We start from the raw sequence: 23,287 nt of genomic DNA, 5'->3' as shown, positions 1-23,287 counted from the left end.
CTCTCTCTCTCTCTCTCTATATATATATATATATATATATATATATATATATATATATAATATATATATATATATATCACCCATGCCTTCCCCACCTCCCAACACCCTCACATCACACCACGCACACACTACAACTGACCAACTCCTTCCTCCGCTCCCCATTTTCACACATGCATACGTCAAGATCACCAGCATTCTATCTCTCACACACACAGCCCCTCATTCTTCGATCACCATTCTTTCTCCCCTTTTTGTTATCTCCCCCTTTTCTTAGCTCTCCTGTGTAAAAAAATTTCTAACTTCCGGTCAGCCATAGCTATGATTGACCGTTGACCGAACCCTATTCAATTTTTTTTCTCCGTGTTTTTCTCCTTGTCTCCGTATTCTTTCTGTTGAAGAGCGTAGCTCGAAACATTAAAGACTTTCCGTATTCCCGAGCGTCATACTAATACATCCTTTTGTTGTTTACACCACCTGTCCTCGTCTGTTGTTGTTTTTTCGTACATTCTCCCATATATATATATATATATATATATATACGCACGCACACACACACACACACACAAAATCATACTTGAAGGATTACCACTAGTGCTAAAAAATAAGATAACTGATATTACTTTCAAATAAAAGGTGCAGCAATGAGCATGAAAGCCATACTCACTTCTGTGACACTAATGATGGAATTCTTAGTAGAAAACATTTATAACCAATCCATGTTTATTTTTGATCAGCATTTCCAATCTCATTTAGAAGATAATTGGAAAAGAGTCCTAGATAACTGTTTCATAGTTTGGAACAGAAATAAGAAAGACATTATAAAGATTCCATAAATTAATCAATAATATTGATGAATCAATACAGGTCACACTGGAAATGAGTGAAGAGGAACTTTCACTTCTGGACATTTTAATAATTAAGGAAAATAAAAACTATTTAAAACTGATCTCTATAGCAAAGCCATTGACACACCAATACTTAGAATTTAACTTTCACCATCCATCCCATAGTGAAAGAAATCTTATTTAATATGGCAAGACATATATGTGCAATAGTTACAGACTGAACTAGATGAGAGAGAGAACTGAGAAAAATAAAAATGTTCTTCCAAAGATTTATAGAGAAACTATTGCAATGTTGAGAAAGACATAGACAGAAATATTCCATTTGTAGTTACCCCCAATTCCAGAAAGCACATCTTACATCTAGCAAAATCATATCTCCTAATTATTCATCAGTCATCAAGTCTGAGGTAAGCCATTAAAGAGTTACAAAGAATTAACAGTTGAAGACAACCAAATCTTAATAAAACCAAACTTTACTAACTGTCCTGGATGTATTTTTAGTATTGCCAATAATAATAGGGTTGCTATATACTACAAAGAGTTGAGGGTTTATACCACTCTGTGATGTGTTTGTTTCCTCTGAGATATGCAACCAAGGAAGTGAACAGAAATAATAGTAATGAAGGTGTGTGTGTGTGTGTGTGTGTGTGCAATTGTCATTATCATCATCAATGTCTTAATAGTTTCCATGCTTGCATGGGTCAGAAGGAATCTATTAAGGCAAATTTTCTATGGTCAGATGCCCCCACCCATCCCTGTCACCAACACACACCTGTTACCAAGCAAAGCAATGTTTTCTATAGCCAAACATGTTTTTCAGAGAAGACTGAAAATGAACAAAGCTTGTTTACAACCACTGTAAGATGTCAAGACAAGGACACACGGATGCGTGCACACACACACATATATATAAGTACATATATACCCTGTATGTACAGTTAGATGTACAACTACAACAGTATGAGTTAAAGCTCCACATATATTATCATTATCCACCCAGCTTCTAGTATACTGCTTAGTCTACCACTGTACTTAGCAGTGTTACAATCTATGATATACTGAGCATATGTAGTAGAAAATTAAGATTAACATAAATATAAATTATTAGTTCCTACATATGTTTCATGGTTGCAGTTATTTGGAACTCAGTATCAGGTACATCTGGATGCTTAACTGCAATGGACCATCAGGGGGAACACTTTATTGCATTCTGTTATAGAGTTCTGATGCGTGTGTGTGTGTGTGCATGCATGTGTATGCGTGAGTGTGGTTCTTTTACAGATATATGATACATTGACCAGTATATATATAGTGGCCAAAGTCAGATGACTGAAATAAATAAAAGGTATATATATATTGTAAAAACCCATATAATTTGCACACCTGTGTAATATGCGCAGGTGATTTTCAGGATAAAAATTGTTAAAAAGAGTTTCTACTTGTGTAAAATTTGCATTCAAAAGTATTCAGAATTGCCAATATGGACAGGGGGAAAAGGTTTTCAATTTAGTTGTATTTAGCATAATTTCACTTACTTATGATTAGATTTTATTAAATTTTCATTAAATAAAAATAATCTCTGTTTAACTGGTATCACATGGAAAGCTATTAAATTACAAAGTGTTTGTGTTGTTTATAATAAACTTCATTTTACATTTCTTGCCCACAAGAGATTATGTCCGATCTTTAGCATACTTCTATATGTCTTCTCAAATCATGATCACAGGAAAAGTTGTTGATAAATCTTATCAACAAAAACAAAGCTGATAAATACACATATGTATAATGCCCGGGAAGTGAAAAAGTCTTTAACGTTTCAAGCCTACGCTCTTCCACAGAAAGGAATACAGAAAGAAACAAGGCGGCGAGCTGGCAGAAACGTTAGCATGCCGGGTGAAATGCTTAGCGGTATTTCGTCTGCTGTTACGTTCTGAGTACAAATTCCGCCAAGCTTGACTTAGCTTTTCATCCTTTCGGGGGTTGATTAAATAAGTACCAGTTATGCACCGGGGTCGATGTAATCAACTTAATCCCTTTGTCTGTCCTTGTTTGTTCCCTCTATGTTTAACCCCTTGTGTGCAATAAAGAAATAAGAAACAAGGAGAGAAAAAAAAGAATGTGTAGTGGCTAGCGATCTATCATGGTGAATATATGTGTGTGTGTGTGTGTGTGTCGTATTTCGGGATGGTCATTTTTTTTGCCAAATAAACACATGCACTATATATTTGTTCTTCACTCATTTATTACTGTTCTTCTTCTTACACATATCCATTGTCCAGAAATCTTTCATCACACATTTGTGACCTCTTCAGTGACACTTTCCGTCTTTGTGTGTCTTCTTGCTCTGCTTCTTCCATTCTGGTTCTTCTATGATGTGTATCCATATATATACATGCATCTGTGTTTGTGTGTGTAATGTACATTTGTGTGTGACGAGTACTTATATATATATCATTTGTAAAAAACATAAATCCAAAAGAAAAAGTACACTCTAAGATCTAGAATTGTTTGTAAAATATATGTATTAATATATATATTGCTCTACATCTTAGAGTGTGCTTCTTCTTGAGCTATAATTTATACATACATATATATATACACATACACATTCATATATACACAAATACACATACATATATACATATATATGCAAACACACATGCATGTATGTGTTTATATATGTTTATATATATATATATCGTTTATTTGTTTCAGTCATCTGACTGCAGCCATGCTGGGGCACTGCCTTGTGTATGTATGTATATGTATATATATATACATCGGGTGATAGGATATGCTTGAGAAGTTCTGTTGAGTCAAATAAAATCAATATTGTAGCTGGGGCTGGTGTGGCTGGCTCCCATGCTGCTGGCACGTAAAGAGCACCAACCAAATGTGGCCGATACCAGTACCCCCAGACTGGCTCCCATGCCGGCAGCATGTAAAAAGTACCATCCAAACGTGATCGTTTCCAGGCCTGCCTGACTGGCTCCTGTGCTGGTGGAACATAAAAAGCACCCACTACACTCTCAGAGTGGTTGGCATTAGGAAGGGCATCAGCTGTAGAAATAATTCCAGATCAGATTGGAGCCTGGTGCAGCTGCTGGCTCTCCAGACCTCAGTCAAACCATCCAACTCATGCCAGCATGGAAAACGGACGTCAAACGATGATGATGATGATGATGTGAGATCATTGGCAGTGCCACTGGACTGGCTCCTATGCAGGTGGCAAGTAAAATACACCATTTTGAGTGTGGCCGTTGCCAGTACCGCCTGACTGGCTTCGTGCCGGTGGCACGTAAAAGCACCCACTGCACTCTCAGAGTGGTTGGTGTTAGGAAGGGCATCCAGCTGTAGAAACTCTGTCAAATCAGATTGGAGCCTGGTGTAGCCATCTGATTCACCAGTCTTCAGTCAAATCGTCCAACCCATGCTAGCATGGAAAGTGGACGTTAAATGATGATGATGAAATGTATATGTATGTACATATACAAATGATACAGATATGCATGTATATAGATATATATATATATATATATATTACACACACACACACACACACACACACACACACACACACACACACACACACACACACATATATATATATACATATATACATACACATATATATACATACATATATAAATACATACACACAAACACACACATATATAATTATGTATATATAATAATGAATCATATTAAAACATATGTGTCATAAAATTATGATCTATTTGAAGTGAAACAGCAGCATTTCAGTGGAAATCATATGGTAGAATAGTGTTACACATACCTAACCACTAAGACAGTAGGCAGTAGTTAAGAACATTTACAAAAAGTATGACGGGTTTTTTTTTATTGTTACTCCTTATATTATTTGTATTATCTGTTCTTTTTAGTTTTTTTAACATAATAATTACTTTAAAAAATACCTATTCAACATGTCTTTGTAATTATCACCATCTCTAATAAGTATCTTTCAAAAACAAAACCTTTAAATATGCAAGCCATGAACTTGTTAACCTAGTCATATATATTCATAGTAATCAATAAATTCTAGCACATCTACTAAAAATTCAACTACATTGGCCTACTATCATTCATTCCACTCCTACCATTCCCTAGAGGGTCTAGGCTTGCTAAGTATACTACCCATCCTTAGGGAAGCATGATGACATATCACAACATAACACAATGTGATTGATAGTTTAGTGCCATTAGAGAGACAACTAAACTTCAAGGAGTTGTTAGTGTTAGAACTGTATTTTATAATGTACCAGCAAGTGTTTTGCTTACTTTATTTGCTGGTAATATTTTAGTGCAAACAGTGAAATGAATGGATGTTATTGTCTGTAGCATAATGACAAACACATTTTCATTTCATTAAAATATTAATAGTATAGCCAAGAAGAATGTTTAGAAAGTGTTACTTACCTCCAGTATGTGCAAGAAATCCTTGCATGTGAAGGAGATGGCATATCCATGGACTGGGGAGTCATCGTCCAATGAAGCATCAAAGGAAACATTTGTCCTCACAGCGAAGGCCACAGGTTTCCTCTGAAATAGAATGAAAAAAAAATAAACAATAAATTGACGAGCGTGAGAGGAGGGAGAAGAGCGTAAGAGAGCGTAAGAGATAGGGGGAGAAAGAGAGAAAGAATGGGGAGAGGTTTAAGAGATGTAGCATTTTACAACATTGCTTTTATCTTTTCATTACTTTATTGTTTTTCAATATTAATGTTCTCTTCAATAAAATTAATGTGCCATTTTTGATGAGTAACATGAAAGATCATATTTTTTTTGTTCAAAAGAGTAAAACCACTGCTTCCCTATCATGGTTATATTGCATTTAGCAATATCAGTCTTAAAATTGATTCTTAATTAGTCTATTGACAAAACCTCTCTCAACTATAGGGAACATGGTCTCTGCCATGAGTCCTAACCATATATATTGTCATTCTAACTTTGATATTGTTATTGCTATAGTTGTTCTCTTCTTTCTGTCACCATAATCATCATCATCATTGTTTCTTTGTATAGCTTTTGTCCAAAACTAATCATATACCATCTCATCTTGTAGACATGTTTTAAAAACTTTGACACAAATCTATGATTTGAAGAGAGAATTTTATTGCCATTGCTCCTAAAACCCTAAAACTCACCATATTCTTGTCATACACATCTCTACTATTAACCACACTATTTCACTTTTTTCTTTCCTAGCATTTATATTGCTTCATGCAGGGGTCACTTGCTTATATTGATGCAATTAACATATTACTCAAATCAATGCATTGTTCTGTCTATTGGAGACTTATCACTGAAAGCTGGATGTTGAAAGGACCTGTTTTCCTACTTCAAGAAGACTGGTGATAGAAATCCAGAATTTGAACTCAGAACATAAAGAGACAGTCCAACATTCTAACAGATTCCACCAATCCACTATCCTATCCTATTATTTATCAGCCCCAGAAGGATGAAAGGCAAAATTAACTTAGTGTGATTTGAACTCAGACCACAGAAAGACAGAGAAAAATACTGCAATATATTCTTCACAATGCCTTAATGACCACTAAGTTGCAGCTCTTAATCATGTCAATAACAGGACATATGAACTAATTTTAGTGTTTTATTCAAGCCATCTTAGACTGTGATCTCTTATGCTGTTAGTTGCTTCTAGCACATTTGGTGCTGCTACTTCTTTGACATTCTTGTATATCTAATGTTTCCCTTGAGTGCTAAATTCCTGCTTCTTTCCGTCCTGTATACTGATCAGAATCATTTCTTTAATGCTGTTTGATTTCTGTGCCCCCTGATACTAATTACTACTTTAATTATTAGCATATTTACACCTCCAATTTTTTTCTGTACAGCTTCCAGTTATGAATTTCACAGATTAAATTAAACAGATGAATAACAACAAAACTTCAGAGACACCCACACCACTTTTGCACTGTTATTTATTGGGTTTACTGCCAATTCTTACTCTATGTTTTTTTCAGCATGGTTGTACATTATACAGTAAGCATAGTATGGCTAAATAGTTAAGAACTTTGCTTCACAATGGCAAGGATGATCTCAGGTTCAATTCCACTGTGTGTTACCTAAACCAAATACCATTTTCTATAGTTTTAGGCCAATCCATATCTAGTGAGTGAAATTGGGAGATGGACACTGTATCTCCCTGTTAAGTGGGTTGCATGTTATTCAAAAGGTGCAGCCTTGTCACACAATGTGTCACTGATTCTACCTGAGAATTACATCAAAGGTCTATGTATCTGTAGAATGCTAAGGTACTTACACATTGTTTCAGAAGTAATTCAGTTGGCTGAGCAACTGAACTCTCATCACTGAATGAGAGAGCTCAACCAATCAACAAAACACCTTTAATAATAAATAGATGTGACTGTGTCAAAGATTTGCAATTTAGTTGTCTGACTAGAAATATAGCAAATGAGTTTTTATGTGGTAGAATTTAAGCATAGTTACTGCTTCATGCATAAACATCATGTCTTGCTTTATTTATCATTTACAGTTTTATTTTCTATGATTACCTACTGCAAAATTGCCATTTTCCTGACTAAACATTCATTTATTGACCCAATATTGGTGTAACTTGCAATAGTGAAGGCTCACATTTACACAACATTTATAAAGTGTACAAGACAGCCTGCACTATTATGTTATTCTCTACCTGCTTTTCTATCCATTCAAGATTTACAATTGTCATGTGGAAACTGACTCACATCAAAGCCTCTTTTTAAAACTTGTACTAATATTTCTTTAACAACAATTGTCTCCCAACATACAGACCAATGTTATTTCCTTGATACTGTTTGACTTCTGTGGCTCCTGCTACTAACTACCGCTTTAGTCATTTGCATATTTACACTTCCACATTGCTTTTGTAGCTTCAGAAATTCATTCTACATAGGCTGGGCTCATTTCTCACTTGGGAAACATTCAAAGTGGCTGTCAATATCATTAGTGTCATTTTATTGATTCAATTTTTTTAAAAATTTAGGTTACTTCAGTAGACAATTATAAACAAATAGAAATAACTAGCATAAAAATAAAACCCTATTACACATGTAAATTATAATTATATATATCTGATAGTAGGACAGTCTGTTACCACAAGTAATGCAAAGTAACAAGCTACCAACAGAAATGACTTGGTTAAGATAGCTGATACTGTAGTATTTGAAACCCATTTTTCTTTAAATGAAATTTGGGATAACATTCAGTATAGAATGAAAACATACAATGCTTCAGGAATGATTTTAGTAATATATTTTTAAACAGAAAGGACAGGTTTGAATTAAATTTAGTTCATATTTTTTTCTACTCTAGGCACAAGGCTTGAAATTTTGGGGGAAGGGGCTAGTCGATTAGATTGACCCCAGTATGCAACTAGTACTTAATTTATCAATCCCGAAAGGATGAAAGGCAAAGTCGACCTCAGCAGAATTTGAACTCAGAACGTAAAGACAGACGAAATACTGCTAAGCATTTTGCCTGGCGTGCTAATGTTTCTGCCAGCTCACCACCTTAGATTTAGTTCATATTACTAGCAAATCAAATGGCCAACAGAGGTTTCCTCACTGGCCTAGAGGCAAAATTCCTAGTATACTTTTGTTAGATCTAGCATATAATGCACATCTACCTTTTAATTTATAATTTAGTATATATTTTAGTACATAATCATAAAAATGTTTAATACATAATGGAAATCAATAAAATGCAATAATACAAATACATTTACACACATACATATTTTCATGCAAATATATAATGTTTTTTGGTACACAATATACCATCACACACTTATTTAATATTTTATAGCATTAAACAAAAGAGTGTCAAGTCAGACTAGTAGTATTGTGGATGACTAGTTTGTAAACCCTTATGAATATTAATCAGATGCAACTAATCCATAATTTACCAGATTAGAATAAAACGCTAGCCCCAATGTTTTCAACAAAAAGCAAGTTTTACAAAAACACTTCCTAATAAGCTGTTGTCTGATAAACATTGAGCAATAAAACTACAAATAGAAAAGAACATTTCAAAGTGATCTGTAAGCATCAAAAGTTCCCTCAAAATCATTACACAGGTATACTCATACACACAAACAGGTAGAAAAGCATACACTTACTCCTATTACACACACACTGCACACAGCCAAAAAATCAAAACTACCAAGAGCTTTCCTCACAGATGTGTTGAAGCCAAACCAGTAAAGAACATAGTCTATAACAACAGGAGTAAATTATCCAGCATCACCAACTGAGAAGTGTTTATCTATCATTGCAATTTCCAAAAGATAACCCTCATTAAGCAAAACGATGCCTTTGTGTATCACATAGGCTGTAAGCTCTCCCACTTTCCATACTGCAATTGAGATATCTGGTCCCTTGCCAGTCTGGAATGAGTCTGGTATGAAGAGCCAAGGTTGCAACTGGATGATGCTGTACACAGAAGGCTAAAGAAGAATGAAACCTGGAATCATCTATATATTAGTGTGTGTGAGGTTAGAAGTAACAACAAGTAGGCTATTAAAGATAATTTAAAGTTTTTCTTTGTATTAAAGAAATTCTTTGTATTAACACTTAGAGGCTATTTTAATTAGACCATATTTGAAGCATTAAGCCTTATTCGTTAAATCTTGATAAAACCCAAAAATTGAATTATATCTGCTAATAAACCTTAGATTTCTATAGGAAGTTAATGAAAACAAATTGAAAATTTTATCAATTATCATTGAAAGAAAGGCAGTATGAAGTTATCATTACCGCTATCATCTACAAGCACAATGGCTTAGAGTAAACAAATTGAATACAAATGAAGGAACCATTCTTTACAAAGCTCAAATGCTAAGTATCATGCAGAATATCAGTTTTTTTCCTAGTTAATATACTTTAAATAATAACATCACTTTGACATATTTCAAACGAAAGCATTCAGGTCCATTACAACAAATGAAGCTGAAACTGGTAAAAAGAAGCTAAACAGTAAAAAAAATTTTTTAAATTAATGAACTGTTCACACCTCAGAAGAAATGTTACTGCAACTGAAATGCTCTACAAAATGAACAGTCACAACCCTCAAACTTCAGAGTTAGGCTATCACCACAATGTGGAAGCTAAACATTAAACAAGCCAAACATTTTAATAATTATATATCCTTTCTGCATTCTGAAAGCTGCAGTTGAAATTATTCACTTAAAAGTGAATTCTAATTTTAAAGAACAGAATAGGATATATTGGATTTCTCAATCAGCCAAATCATTCATGAGACTATAATATATAAATAGTCCATGCGTAAATATAAAAACCACCACTAAATGAAAGCCCACTTTTCCCTTATCTCATTCTCACCCTATTGAAGATACTAAGTGAAAAAAGTTCCCTGATAAAACTAAAACTTTCCTTGTGATTGTGTTACGATTATCTGCATATCTGCACATTAATTTTGCAAATATATATCTGTATCCTCATCATCATTTGATGTCTACCCTCCATGCTGGCATGTGTTGGATGGTTCAACAGGGTTGAACAAGTCAGAGGACTGCATCAAACTTCATTGTCTGTTTTGGCATGATTTCTACTGTTGGATATTCTTCCTAAGTCCACTTTACAGAATGTATTGGGTGCTTTTGTTTTTGTCATAACATCATGCAATAGTTGTAAACAACCATCACCATCATGCAAGTAGTGCCCTTTGTTTCCAATATCCCATGGAACATGTTTAACAGGGGGGAAATATTTCCTTGCTTGGAAACAGGGAAGGGCTGGCAAGAGTAAATACCTCCAACAGTAAAACATCTGCCTCAACAATTCCATCTGACTCATGTAAGCATGAAAAAGTGAACATTAAAACAATGATAAAGATTATAATGATATATATGCATGTGTGAAAGCGTATATAATATATATGCATATGTGAAGGTATTTGGCTCAGTGGTTAGAGCTTCGGGCTCACAATCATGAGGTAGTGAGTTCGATTCCTGAACCAGGACACTTTATTTCATGTTGCTCCAGTTCACTCAGCTGTAAAAATGAATTGCAATGTCACTGGTGCCAAGCCTTTCTCTTGGACAACATCGGTGGTTTGGAGAGGGGAGGCTAGTATGTATGCATGATTGCTAGTCTTCCATAAACAACCTTGCCCAGACTTGTGCCTTAGAGGGGAACTTTCTAAATGCATCCTATAGTCATTCATGACCAAAGAGGGCCTTTACTTTTTTTTATGCACATGTACGTTTATGTATATGTGTGTGTGTATATATGCATGTTTGTGTCTATTCATTTGTTTGCATTTGTGCATCTCCCAAAAACTGCTTGGTAATAAGCATTGATATTGTTGTCATTTCCTGGCCAACAACTCATTTGAGAGCTTTACACATTTGAAGACAAGTGAAATAAAAGATCCCTAACTTGAATAACAGATAAAAGGGCTAGTGAAGTGAATAACATCCAGCTGTAAAACAACATGTCATCAATATATTGTATAATATATATAAATATCATTTAACTTTTGTTTCAGTCATTAGACTGTAGCCATGTTGGAGCACCACCTTGAAAGGTTTAGTCAAACAAATTGATCCTAGTACTCATTTTTCTAAAGTTTGGAACCTATTCTATCAATCACTTTTGCAAAACTGCTAAGTTAAGGGTCGTAAACAAACCAACATTTGTCAAGCATTGGAGAGGGGGCAGAGACACAGACACATAGACATATAACCGATGGGTTTCTACACAGTTTCCACCAATCAAATTCACTCACAAGGCATTGGTCAGCCTGCAGCTGTAGAAGACACCTAAAATCACATGTGTGCAAAGTTAGCTTCTTAATCACACAGCTATATTCATATTATACTTCTGCATAGCCACAACAGAACCAGTAGTGAAAATTCAATACACTTATAAAGTATTGTATTTTTAAGATCTAATAACAAGGTTGTGTGAATTCACTGATGTCCTCACCTCCAGACTCCTATATGAACCAGAAGATAAGTAAAGCTAAGTACAGGGCATAATATTAATTAATAAAGGAATGGCTTAAGACAGGCTCTGACAAAGCTACATCACACTGTCGCTCACTTCTGGATGCACAGTTCCCTACAGTGAAAACATTTGTAAGCAAATGAATGTGATTATATAAATCCTCTTATGTTATTTTATTTATTTGTTTATGTATATGTATAATATGTGAGTGTATGTGCAGGCATGGATATATGTGTGTATGTGTGTGTGGTATCAGAAAGTTCATGAAGCATGCTTAAAAGAGGTACACTAATACTCCAATAAATATTGCATTTCATACATTATTTACATTCAGGCTACCTTCCTTTCAACATAATCTATTGGGGACATACACAATGATTACAGTCCCTCTTCATCATAATCTTCATCAACATTTAATGTCTGTTTTTCACGCTAGCATAGATTGGATGGCAAGGCCAGGGGACTGGACCAGGTTCCATAGTCTGTTTTGGCTTGGTTTCTATGACTGGATACCCTTCCTAACACCAACCACTTTACAGAGTGTATTGGGTGCTTTTTACATGGCACCATCATCAGTGCCTTTTATGTGACACCAGCACCAGTGCTTTTTCTGTGGCACCAGCACCCATACCAGTGCTTTTTACATGGCACTCAAAAGCACCGGGAAGTTCTTTTCCTGAAAGCCAACCAATACTGTCTGCAGTTCCATATGAATTTCCTCAACCATCCTGAAGTAGATTCCCTAAAGATTCAATTTCCTTTTCGAAAATACAAGTTGCTGCCACTTTTTATTGAGTGGTAAGAATTGGTTAACAAACTTTGCAGCATTTCTATGAAAATCCCCTAGCAGACTTCATAACTGATTCCAATCATGTGAAGGCTCTGACAGATTGTTTAATGACATTCCCTCATAGATTAGTTAAATTTTTCTTCATTTTCTGGTGATTAACTTGTGATTGGTTATCCTGAATATTCATCATCTTAAAAGAACATTCAACCAGCCTTGGAATGTGTGTGTCATTCAAATACTTGTGTTCAATCTAAAGTATGTATGCTAGAAGCTTGATGAAGTATTTTGAGGTTCTTGGTAGCAGATTTGCTGAGCTTCTTTACAAAATTTCATGCGAGCACCTTGTTTGACTTTGCTAGCTTACATTAAAAATTGCAGAGCTGTTCTGAAGGTAATACTACAAAACTTCACATAGTATTTGAACATGAGTAGACAGCATGAAACCTATTTGTAGATTGACTCAGTTGGCTGACTACCAACTGTTATGAAACTATTTCCAGTAAACAGCATAGTCTCAATTTGTGCATTCTGGAAACTTTCTCATAATACCTAGTATACATATGTGTGTGTGTGTGTGTGTGTGTGTGCGTGTGTGTGTGTGTGTATGCACAAAGTTTAGAAATGTAGTTAATTTAATAAGTTCACTTCACAGCTACGAGGTTTCTGGTTTGATTCTATGGCACAGTACCTGAAGTAAGTGTGTCCAAGTGCCTTAGGTTGATCAATACTTTGTGAGTGAAATTTGGTAGACAGAAACTATACCAAAGCCTGTCAAATATACATGTGTGTGTGTGTGTGTGTGTGTGTGTGTGTCTACGTGTGTGAGTATGTACATGCAAGTGTGTGATTGTCTTTACATTTTTCCATATTCACAACACTCAACCAGTAGTGATGTTTGTTTATTGCCCAGTTAAGTAATATGTCCTGCAGTTCAATAATTTGGTGCATAAAGACCAGTGAAATAAAGTATCTTACTTAAAATTAAGGGTTGGTATCAGGAAGGGCATCTGGCAATAAAATATTACCCTAAGATTCAACCCAAGCTAGCATGGAAAAAGTAGACTTAAAAACTATATATATATATATATACATACATACATATATATATATATATATACATACATACATATATATATATATATATATATATATATATATATATATATATATATATATATATATATATACAAATATATATATATACAAATATATATATACATATATACATATATATATATATATATATATATCCGAAACGTCATACACTCTCTCTTTCCTTTCCTGAGCGTCCAATAATACTATCCATATCACGTCCTCACCTTGTTGTTTTTTTGTTATTGTTTTTTTGAACTATATATATATATACATATATATACATACATACATACATACATATATATATATATATATATATATATGTATATGTATATATATATATATATATATATATATATATATATATATATATATATACACACACATATATATATATATATATATATATATGTATTTGTCTCTTTCTCAAGTATATGTAGCAAAATTGATGATGATTAGTCATTTATTATGATGCCTTATTTATTATGTACAACCTGATTGACTTTATGAGTGACAAGCTAGCACATGACCTACTCCACCAGATATTTCAAGTATTGCAACAACAATCACTGATGGTCTAGCTTCCTTTCCTGCCTTCATATCCTTAACCACCCTTGCAGTAACACTGCAGTCAATTTCTATGTTTAGTCCCTCTTTTTCATTGACTCAGAGTAGCCTCTCTCTCTCTCTCTCTCTCTCTCTCTCTCTCTCTCTCTCTCTCTCTCTCTCTCTCTCTCTCTCTCTCCCCTATGCATTCTCCTTATTCAACAGCTTATAATTCTATACCCCTGTCTTTTCAGTGCTAGTAGGAGCAAGCGTGCTGTTATCATTCTGCATACATTTCTCTCTATGACAACTTGATTCTCTCTGGTACACACCCTTACAATCTGAAACACTTCACACCACTGATCCTCATGTTGCATACTGCCCAGTATGTTCTAAGTTCAAATCCTTCTGGTGTTGATAAAATAAAGTACTAGTTAAGTACTGAGGTCGATTTAATTGACTAGTCCTTCTCATCAAATTTCTGGCCTTGTGCTTATGTTAGAAATGATTATCATTGTTACTGTTGTTATTGAACCAATAATGTCCAAAGACTAAAAATAAAAAAATCTTGAGTTTTTATTGGAATAAGATCCAACCCAGCCCCACCAAAAAAGAAAGGAATTAAAAGATGATTTCAGAAGCAACACTTTCTAATCTAAGGTCCTATACTTAATTGAATATTCTACACATACAATTAGATTCACAACAAAGATAAAACGGCTCAACATACAACTTGCATATTTGAGAATTTCCTTAAAAAAAAAAAAAAAAAAAAAAAGTTACATATGTAAAAATCAGACATGCAATCCCAACTGCATTGCAGACATGAATAGTCAATAAAACTGACGCTCTGTTGGTTGTAACAACAAATATTCCAGTTGATCCAATCAATGCTCCTGAAATTAATGCGCATTGATCCGATCAATGCTCTTGAAATTAAAAGCTTGCTCCTAAAATTAATGTGCAAGTGGTTGAGCACTCTACAGACACAAGTACCCTTAATATAGTTCTCAAGGATGTCCAGCATGACACAGAATGTGAAAAGGCTAGCCCTTTGATATACTGGTACTACTCATTTTTACCCGCTGAGTGGACTGGAGCAATGTGAAATAAAATGTTTTGCTCAAGGACACAATGTGCTGCTGGGAATTGAAATCATGACCTGATGTTCATGAGCTCAATACCCTAACCACTAAGCCACACACCTTCACACAACAGTTAATGAATTAAAGGTCACCTGCTGAAAAGGTAAACCTTTACTCAAAAACACACTACAACCAATAATCCACCAACTTAGTGTATCACCTCTCACTCACTCACACACACATTCTTTTTTTTCTCTCTCTCACTCTCCTTTTCTCTCTCTCTCTATCTTTCCCTCTCTTTCTCTCTATATCTACTACAATTTGGGCTTTTCGGAAGCAGCACCTCATGCACCCACCTCTTCATTTTTAATCATCCCTAGTGTCTTTCTCACACCAACAAGTTCCATGTTAGCCCTATTTTCCAATCATTCCCCCTTAGAATTTCATCCTTGCTCATATTTTCCCAGTAGACATTAACCTACAGATGTTCATACTAAACATCAACCACATCAATGTCAACAGTATTCAAGAACCTACCATAGCTAAGGCACTGTACTCTACCTCAAGACAATAGAATAACAAAGCAAAGCAAAGCAACAACAACAACAACATAATAATAATAATAATAATAATAATAATAATAATAATAATAATGATAATATAGTGATGATGATGATGATGATGATGATGATGATGATGATGATGATGATGATTGCAAGAAAATAGAGTATGAAAACTGTCTATAATAATGAAAACTGCCTATAATAATTGGTGCATTGGAAACTGTAAGCAAAGGTATAGACAAATGGTTAAGAAGATTGGAATAGAATGCTCTGTCGAGCTCCTAGAGAAAGTTTGCCTCTTAGGGACAGGAAAGATTATCAGTGGGGTTTTAAGCACTTGAAAGACTATTGAAAGATTGTGGATACCCAAGGTTACAGATAGTAACCCACTAACCACATAAATCATACTAGGAATAAGATCAAACCTGAGTCAAATCAATATTAATAATAATAATAATAATAATAATAATAATAATAATAATAAATATACAAGTGCATCAGAAGTTACATAATTTACACTATCATAAACATGAAATATAAAAAGTTTTACACAGGCAGAACCATCTGTTTATTAAACATAAGCAATGCTAAGTATGTATACATGAAAGTCTTCGCTTTTAACTGATATGAAGATATTTACAAGAATACAGAAGTTATAGTTTCTCTCATAGTGATTGGTAGGTATTTAAACCAGAAATCAACAATTTATGAAGAGCTTCTTGGATGCCAGAAGTTCTTGGATGTCATCTAGTTTCACTGCCATATCAAATTAATTTCCTCGTTATATTGTATATGTCATAATGATCATGACATTGTTTATAGTCAGCATTATATTTCAGTTTTCCATTTCTTATTTAGGGAGTTTTAAAGAAAGAATATTCAAATACTCTTTTCAACTTATTCTTCATTATAATTTTTCACACATCTATCTGACAATGCTTCAACTAAATTACTATATCGTACTTTTAGTAACCCACATGCTCACACACATGCATACATATACGTACTTATATGTATGATCCTGTGTCCCATTTGGTCAGAGGATAATCATTGAAGATTTTCTCTTCAAATAACATATCTGCGATAAGTTAGCCTAACCATCCCATGTGTGTGTGTGTGTATGTGTGTGTGTGTATGTGTGTGTGTGTGTATGTGTGTGTGTGTGTTTCCCATCCCTAAGAGGCAAACTTTCTCTAGGAGCTACAGGACATTCTATTCCAATCTTCTAGGAACTGAACCAAAAGCTCTTCACACTTGCGACGTTATTGCTGCTCAGAATGAAAAACTGCCACCACTCTGGGTCACCTTACTTACAATTAGACCAACTCATTTAAGATTTATGTGACTTGGCCATGAAGTCAATGTTGTGCCAATGACACAATATAATTCACTGACCTGTCATCAGGCTGTCTGTTAAGTTTTCTCAATTCAATCAACCACAAAAAAATTAATTTCTCCATTTCCTTGCACTCATATCAGACTGAGATAATAACATAACCATAAGTTGAGGAGAAATATAATGACTCTCTATATTTCTAAGACTACATTTTCTAACAGATTTGCTCCCTACATAAGTTGGTAGACTTCCTTTGAGAAGAAATCTTCCATGGGGAACAGTATAATGATGCACTTAATAGAGTAACAACTTATAGATTTATAGTGCTTTATTGGTTTGGCATCAGTTTCGAAGAAATGTCAAGGTAGAATTCAGTAGCAGTCACCTATAATATTTCAAAGGAAACTAAGTTAGGGGGATTAGCAAGATTTAAATTATCTATAGCTCCTGTCTTTTCTGAAAGAATCCTTTTCTGCTTAAATACACTTAAAAAAAAGAAGAAAAGTTATGAACATCAGAACTTCTTATTTTCATTGCTTAAACATTAGTCCATTCAAAAGACTAACATTAGAAAGTGTGTGAAGAATAATATGTAATAAGAATAGAAGGGAATTTAATGACATTCTGCAATGACTAATAGATAAAAATTAAATGAACAAACTTGAGTTTGAAAGAAATGATAATTTGCATAGGCAGTTCTTTTTATCAATTGAAGGGTTCTAATATGAACTAATAGTAAAATTCACTTCTCTTGACCAAATTTTGCAATCCTAGTATATTCAATCATGTTTGCTTTATTTTTATGTCTATTTTATGTTATATTTTGAATGAAGATTGCTGTAATTACAGCAACTGGAGATTTTTTATGTTGTTTTCTTTATGGCTTAGCCAAAGGAAATGGGACCTTTTACAGAGTCCCCAAGACATGGAGGAGAAAGTTATCCCCCAAACACACACCTGATCTGAATCCTTGCAACACTCTGGAGTCTGCTGAAAGCATATATGGCTCAGATGGTGATGTTAATGGGATGACAAATTAAGCCTTTCTTATATATGCAAGATATTTGGAGATTTTTGTGGGTTTTTTTGTTTTCTTTTTTGGAGGAAGTTGGTTTTGTCAAGTGTAATGTAAGGTAAAAATGTGATATTCTCTACCATTCCTAGTTAAGTAGGATCTTAGTAAATCTGGAGATAATGTTAATCTATTTTTGTAGAACTAAGATTCAAATTTGCTGTTGTTTGGTACATTTCTTGCTGTTTAGCCCCAGGTTTTCCTAATTAAGTAAACTCACTTAATGAAATACATTTCAGCTGTGATTATCATGTCTTTTTGTATATCAGAGACTACATTGCCCTTGTTTCATTTCTTTTTTTTTTTTTTAAAGATGATAAAGATTATTTGTTAGAATATAACTTCTATTTGTAGCAGGCCAAGGGACTATGTTGAGTTTGCTCTATTGACTCATGTTGTGTGACAATGTCTGGAAGATGTTAAAGGAGATAAATTAAGAACTAGCAATGAAGCTTCTACATAACTACATGTGTTGCTCAATGTGGCTCTTATATATCCTGATCACTACAAAATGGAAAACAACTACAAATACAAAACTTGAGACAATATAACCAATAACAAAAAAGAAAAACTGAAAATTAATCATGCTATTATTAAATACTGTTTCTAGTTTAGGTACACGGCCAGCAATATTAAGGGGATGGGGTTAGTCAATTACAATCTCTATCCTCACTATGAGACAATGAGACTGATAATTAATTTCATGAAAAGCAATGCTGATCTCAATAAGATATGAATTCAGAAAGTAATACCATTGTCGATTATGATAAGTGGAGTCCAATATGAAGGAAACTTAATGGTAAAAACAGCTTGAAAAGAGCATGAAAATGCTTACTAAGATACCCAAACCTGAAATGTGAGGCAGCAATTAATGCTAGTGGTTAATCTTTGAAGTTACTCCATTGTTTTAATACAAAGAATAAGTCACATAAAGATCTGAAAATTTTAATTAAAATGAACAACACAACAATTTAGTCAATAGTTTCCTTTATTCTCTTATCTGATTGATATCAACTAGTAAAAGAGAATACTGCTGTGATCTAAATTCTTGGCTATAAAACTATGGTTAATCATAAGATATATCCATAATAAACTTTGCTGTTTGAAATTGGTAACACTCACCCTCATCATTTTTGGTTTTTTTATCCTAACCTAATCAGTATACAAGCTATATGGATCATCAACATAGGTTTTAAAGACTTCCCACACAACAAAATTCATTTTAAAAATTGAAATAATAAATAAATGACTGATATTTTTACTTACTCGAGCTTGTTCTAACTGAGTAAGTGCTTGGTGCTCCGTTTCTCTTCGTAAAGCTTCCCTTTCTTCATCCAGAGACAGGTCAGTTGATGGCTGGCTGCATGTTGACTCTGCCGATCCCTATAAAAGAAACAAAACATTAGGAAACAATTGAAATCATAGGTAGTGATAACACAAATACTGCAAAGTAGAATATACAAAAATAAAGATCTCACACCAGAGATCTAATACACAATAAATACAATTCATATTTTTTAGAATACAAGAAATTAGAAAAAAAAAAATAATTTTAATTTCTACAACATCAAGACAATTGGTTAGAATGTTGTAGTTTCCACTTCCAAAGAAAACACCTGTTACACACCTGAAATGTTGTTCCCTTAAATTTTTTTTTAATTTAAAGGCTTTCTCTAAAAAAAAAGTTACTAATGAAAAAATTCTCAAATTTTTCAAATATGTAAATTTGTAATTGAAAGATAGTATGCAGATACACAGAAAATATATTTAATGTAATACAAAGATATTAACATTAGTATTATTCCAATAGGTAGTAACCTTAAAATAATTCGTACAATGGCTTGTATACTCTGAGGATGTAGAATTAAAGATGTCCAGTTTCACAATAGAAGATATAACATAAATTTACTGAAGTGCTATCGAGCAGAGACAACAGTAGAATGAGCACTATTTTGATTTGGGATGAAATAAGAAAAATTTTCAAATGAGGGAGAGAGAGATAGATAGATCATGTAAGCTCACTTTTTTTTTTTACCAGTTTTCTTGTTGTGAATGGGAAATATCAAGATCTCAAGGAAACCAAGCCTGCATCTAATTTTGATCCATAGTTGAAATTACTACACTTTATATATGCTCTATGACATTATGTTTACTTGCAATTAATAGCTCAAAGAGGGATGAACTTTATTAATATTGATGTAAATGGCAATGAAGTCTTGATACACATGATAATGAATACTCATGACAATAAATATACATGACAATTAATAGACATTACTATGAAGTCATTAGTAGTATATCCCCCAATGACTTAATGAATTTGGGAGTATTTTCATTTTCCAATATTTCAGAGCTGTCTTTCATTTTAAAGTTCAGCATAACAAACAGGTTTATTTAACCAAACTGACCCATGTTTAGATGCTAGTTAACTTTATTACTGAGACTAATAAAATACTATACTTACTATCACAAGTATAATATGAATTTTATAACACATGTGCTGAATATTCATAGCACAAACTTACATGCTAACATCTTGGCGATTGCATCCTATATATGAAATGAGAAGTGGAGACATTGATATATTCTCTGTAAATATAATTCAAGTTGGCTTGTTTGAATTTTAAACAAATCAAACATTCTATGAGGATTATACATATTGTCAAAGATCAAGCATACTTACTTGACTGTATGTGGTAGCACCACTGTAAGTTTGACCAATATGCTTCAGAACATGCTTAATTAGAAGAAATGTTCTTATAACTGGATATCTCACTATTCTCTATTGCCAGCTCACAACTAACTGTACTTTAATATAATGTGGTTCACTAGGTTCTTAACAATAATGATTTTTCACATTGTTCCACATACATCCATTCAGAGATTTAATTCAAGTAGTCTTTACAAAGAGTGTACTACATAAAAAAAAAATATATTAGATAGGATCACTTTGATACTACAACAAAGAAAACAGTTATGTAAGCAATAACCATTTTTTTCTATTGGAAATCTACTAGAACTTGATCCAAGGTTGTCTGGATGTGGGAAAAATGTAATGGAATGATTCTAATAAAACATTTGAAATACCTCTAAACTGGCTTATCTGAGTTTGCAAATATATTATAAATGGTAGCACAAATAAAGAAGGATATTTTATGTCCTTAGTTTTCAGATGAATATAGTACATCTTTGGGTTTCTATGTAACATTCATATGGTCAAACTATGACAGTTTATACAGACCAATGTATATTGGTCATTAATGATGGGCTGAGGTATAATTTATTTTATTTTTTCCTGAGAATGTAGGAAAATATTTCCTTCAGATCCCTTTGAACTTAAAAATTTCAAATGTAGCAAAAATATTCACTGTATTTAGAAGGAAAACTGTAAACACTTATCAATAAACATTGTAAAAAAAAAAATATTTCAAAGATTGCTAGCTATAAGGATTTTGCTCTAAAGATCATCTATAACATATATTACTATGCAATAATGGTTCAAGTGATGCAAGAACATAGTAAACTCTCCAAGAGTTTTATGACTAGTTGAAGTCATTTTATTTCACTTATACATTCAATGATCCTGTAAATCTAAAAATGGAGAGTACTATGAAATGAAAGGCAAGCTATTGGTGAACCAAGTCAATTATCTAGATTAAATACAAAACCATATAAAATCCCTTATACTGATAATGCAGTAATCCATCTTTTCTGCTGTACCAGTATGACACATTGTATCTCATCAAAGAAAATTAATGTTAATAAAATATTGCTTCTTTTTTTTTCTAATATGTTCCACAAAGGTACAGATATGGCTGTATAATTTCAGGTTCAGTCCTACTGCACAGCATCTTGGGTAAGTGTCTATCACCATAGCCCCGAGCCGATTAATGCCCTGTAAGGGACAGAAATTGACTGTGTGAATGGCCATTGTATGTGTGTATGCACATGTGTGTGTATGTGTCTTTGTGTTTGTTTTAACCATTGCATGACAACTGGTCTTGGTTTGTTTATATCCTTGTAACTTAGCAATTCAGCAAAAGAGATTGATAGAGTAAGTACCCCATTTTTGGAAAAAAAGTAAGTACTGAAGTGAATTTATTCAACTGTGGCCATGCTAGGGCACCTTGTTTAAGGAGGTGCCCTGGCATGGCCACAGTCCAATGACTGAAAGAAGTTAAAAAACAAAAGATAAAGTATTTGTTTGCCTCATATAAATTCAGTTAACCAGAGATAATTTATCTTAGGGTTAGATGATCTGTATAACCTTTCTACCTCTCAAAGAAGTTTCCACTTGTAATAGTTGAGAAGCAATAATAAGGCTATCAATATAATGTATATTAAAAGCTCTCCACTTGGGAATATAATCAATAACTTGATATGTCATTAAATTTAGTGATATAAATAACATTAAAAATGACATTATAAGATATTCACTGTTTATATAGCTTAAACATTTAAATGTAATGAATTGTAAGATCCTGGTCTGATACATCCGTAATGTGATGAAACTATTTATGAGAAACTTTTAAAACATCCAATGTCAATCTTTCTGTTTAAAAGCTGTGGTAACTGTTGTAAAGTTTGTTTCAGTGAAATCCCTGGTTCTCCTTGGAACTCTTGTCAGGTACTGACAGATGCAAATCTTGCAACTACTGATATACAAAAATACCTTATGGTTAATTAATGCTCAGATATTACAAACTCTGAGTGAACCTTCATAAGTTAATAGAGTGTCTAATGTTGAAAGGCTTCAAATCTTGTAAGCCAGGGAGGAGACTGAAATAGTTTAGATATAAGTACAGAAGAGGTTATAGGAAAGCTAGTAAATAGTGCTGACCAAAATGACTTGGAAATCTTCAAAGGAATAATTACAATAATGATGTAAAAGCAGAAAGCTGTGCATGCTATGCCAACATGGAAACTAAATACAATGATAATGA

General features: G+C 33.5%; 1 protein-coding gene across 15 annotated transcripts in view; it reads right to left on the bottom strand.

Annotated features, from left to right (window-relative positions):
* Nucleotides 1-23,287, bottom strand: part of LOC106873463 (voltage-dependent L-type calcium channel subunit beta-2) — a 210,815-nt gene that overhangs the window by 51,223 nt on the left and 136,305 nt on the right. For all 15 annotated transcript variants that reach the window (XM_052976435.2, XM_089343496.1, XM_052976437.2 and 12 more), the window contains 2 exons: nt 19,611-19,727; nt 5,283-5,405 (listed from right to left, as the gene is read on the bottom strand). In XM_052976435.2, the coding sequence (XP_052832395.1) occupies nt 5,283-5,405; nt 19,611-19,727 (240 nt within the window). The remainder of the gene's footprint in view (nt 1-5,282; nt 5,406-19,610; nt 19,728-23,287) is intronic.

The sequence above is a fragment of the Octopus bimaculoides genome, chromosome 2 (assembly GCF_046866305.1).
Source record: "Octopus bimaculoides isolate indiv1 chromosome 2, ASM4686630v1, whole genome shotgun sequence".
Lineage (NCBI taxonomy): Eukaryota > Metazoa > Mollusca > Cephalopoda > Octopoda > Octopodidae > Octopus > Octopus bimaculoides.
The sequence above is the reverse complement of the archived record's forward strand: the minus strand, read 5'-3'. Positions and strand labels throughout refer to the sequence as shown.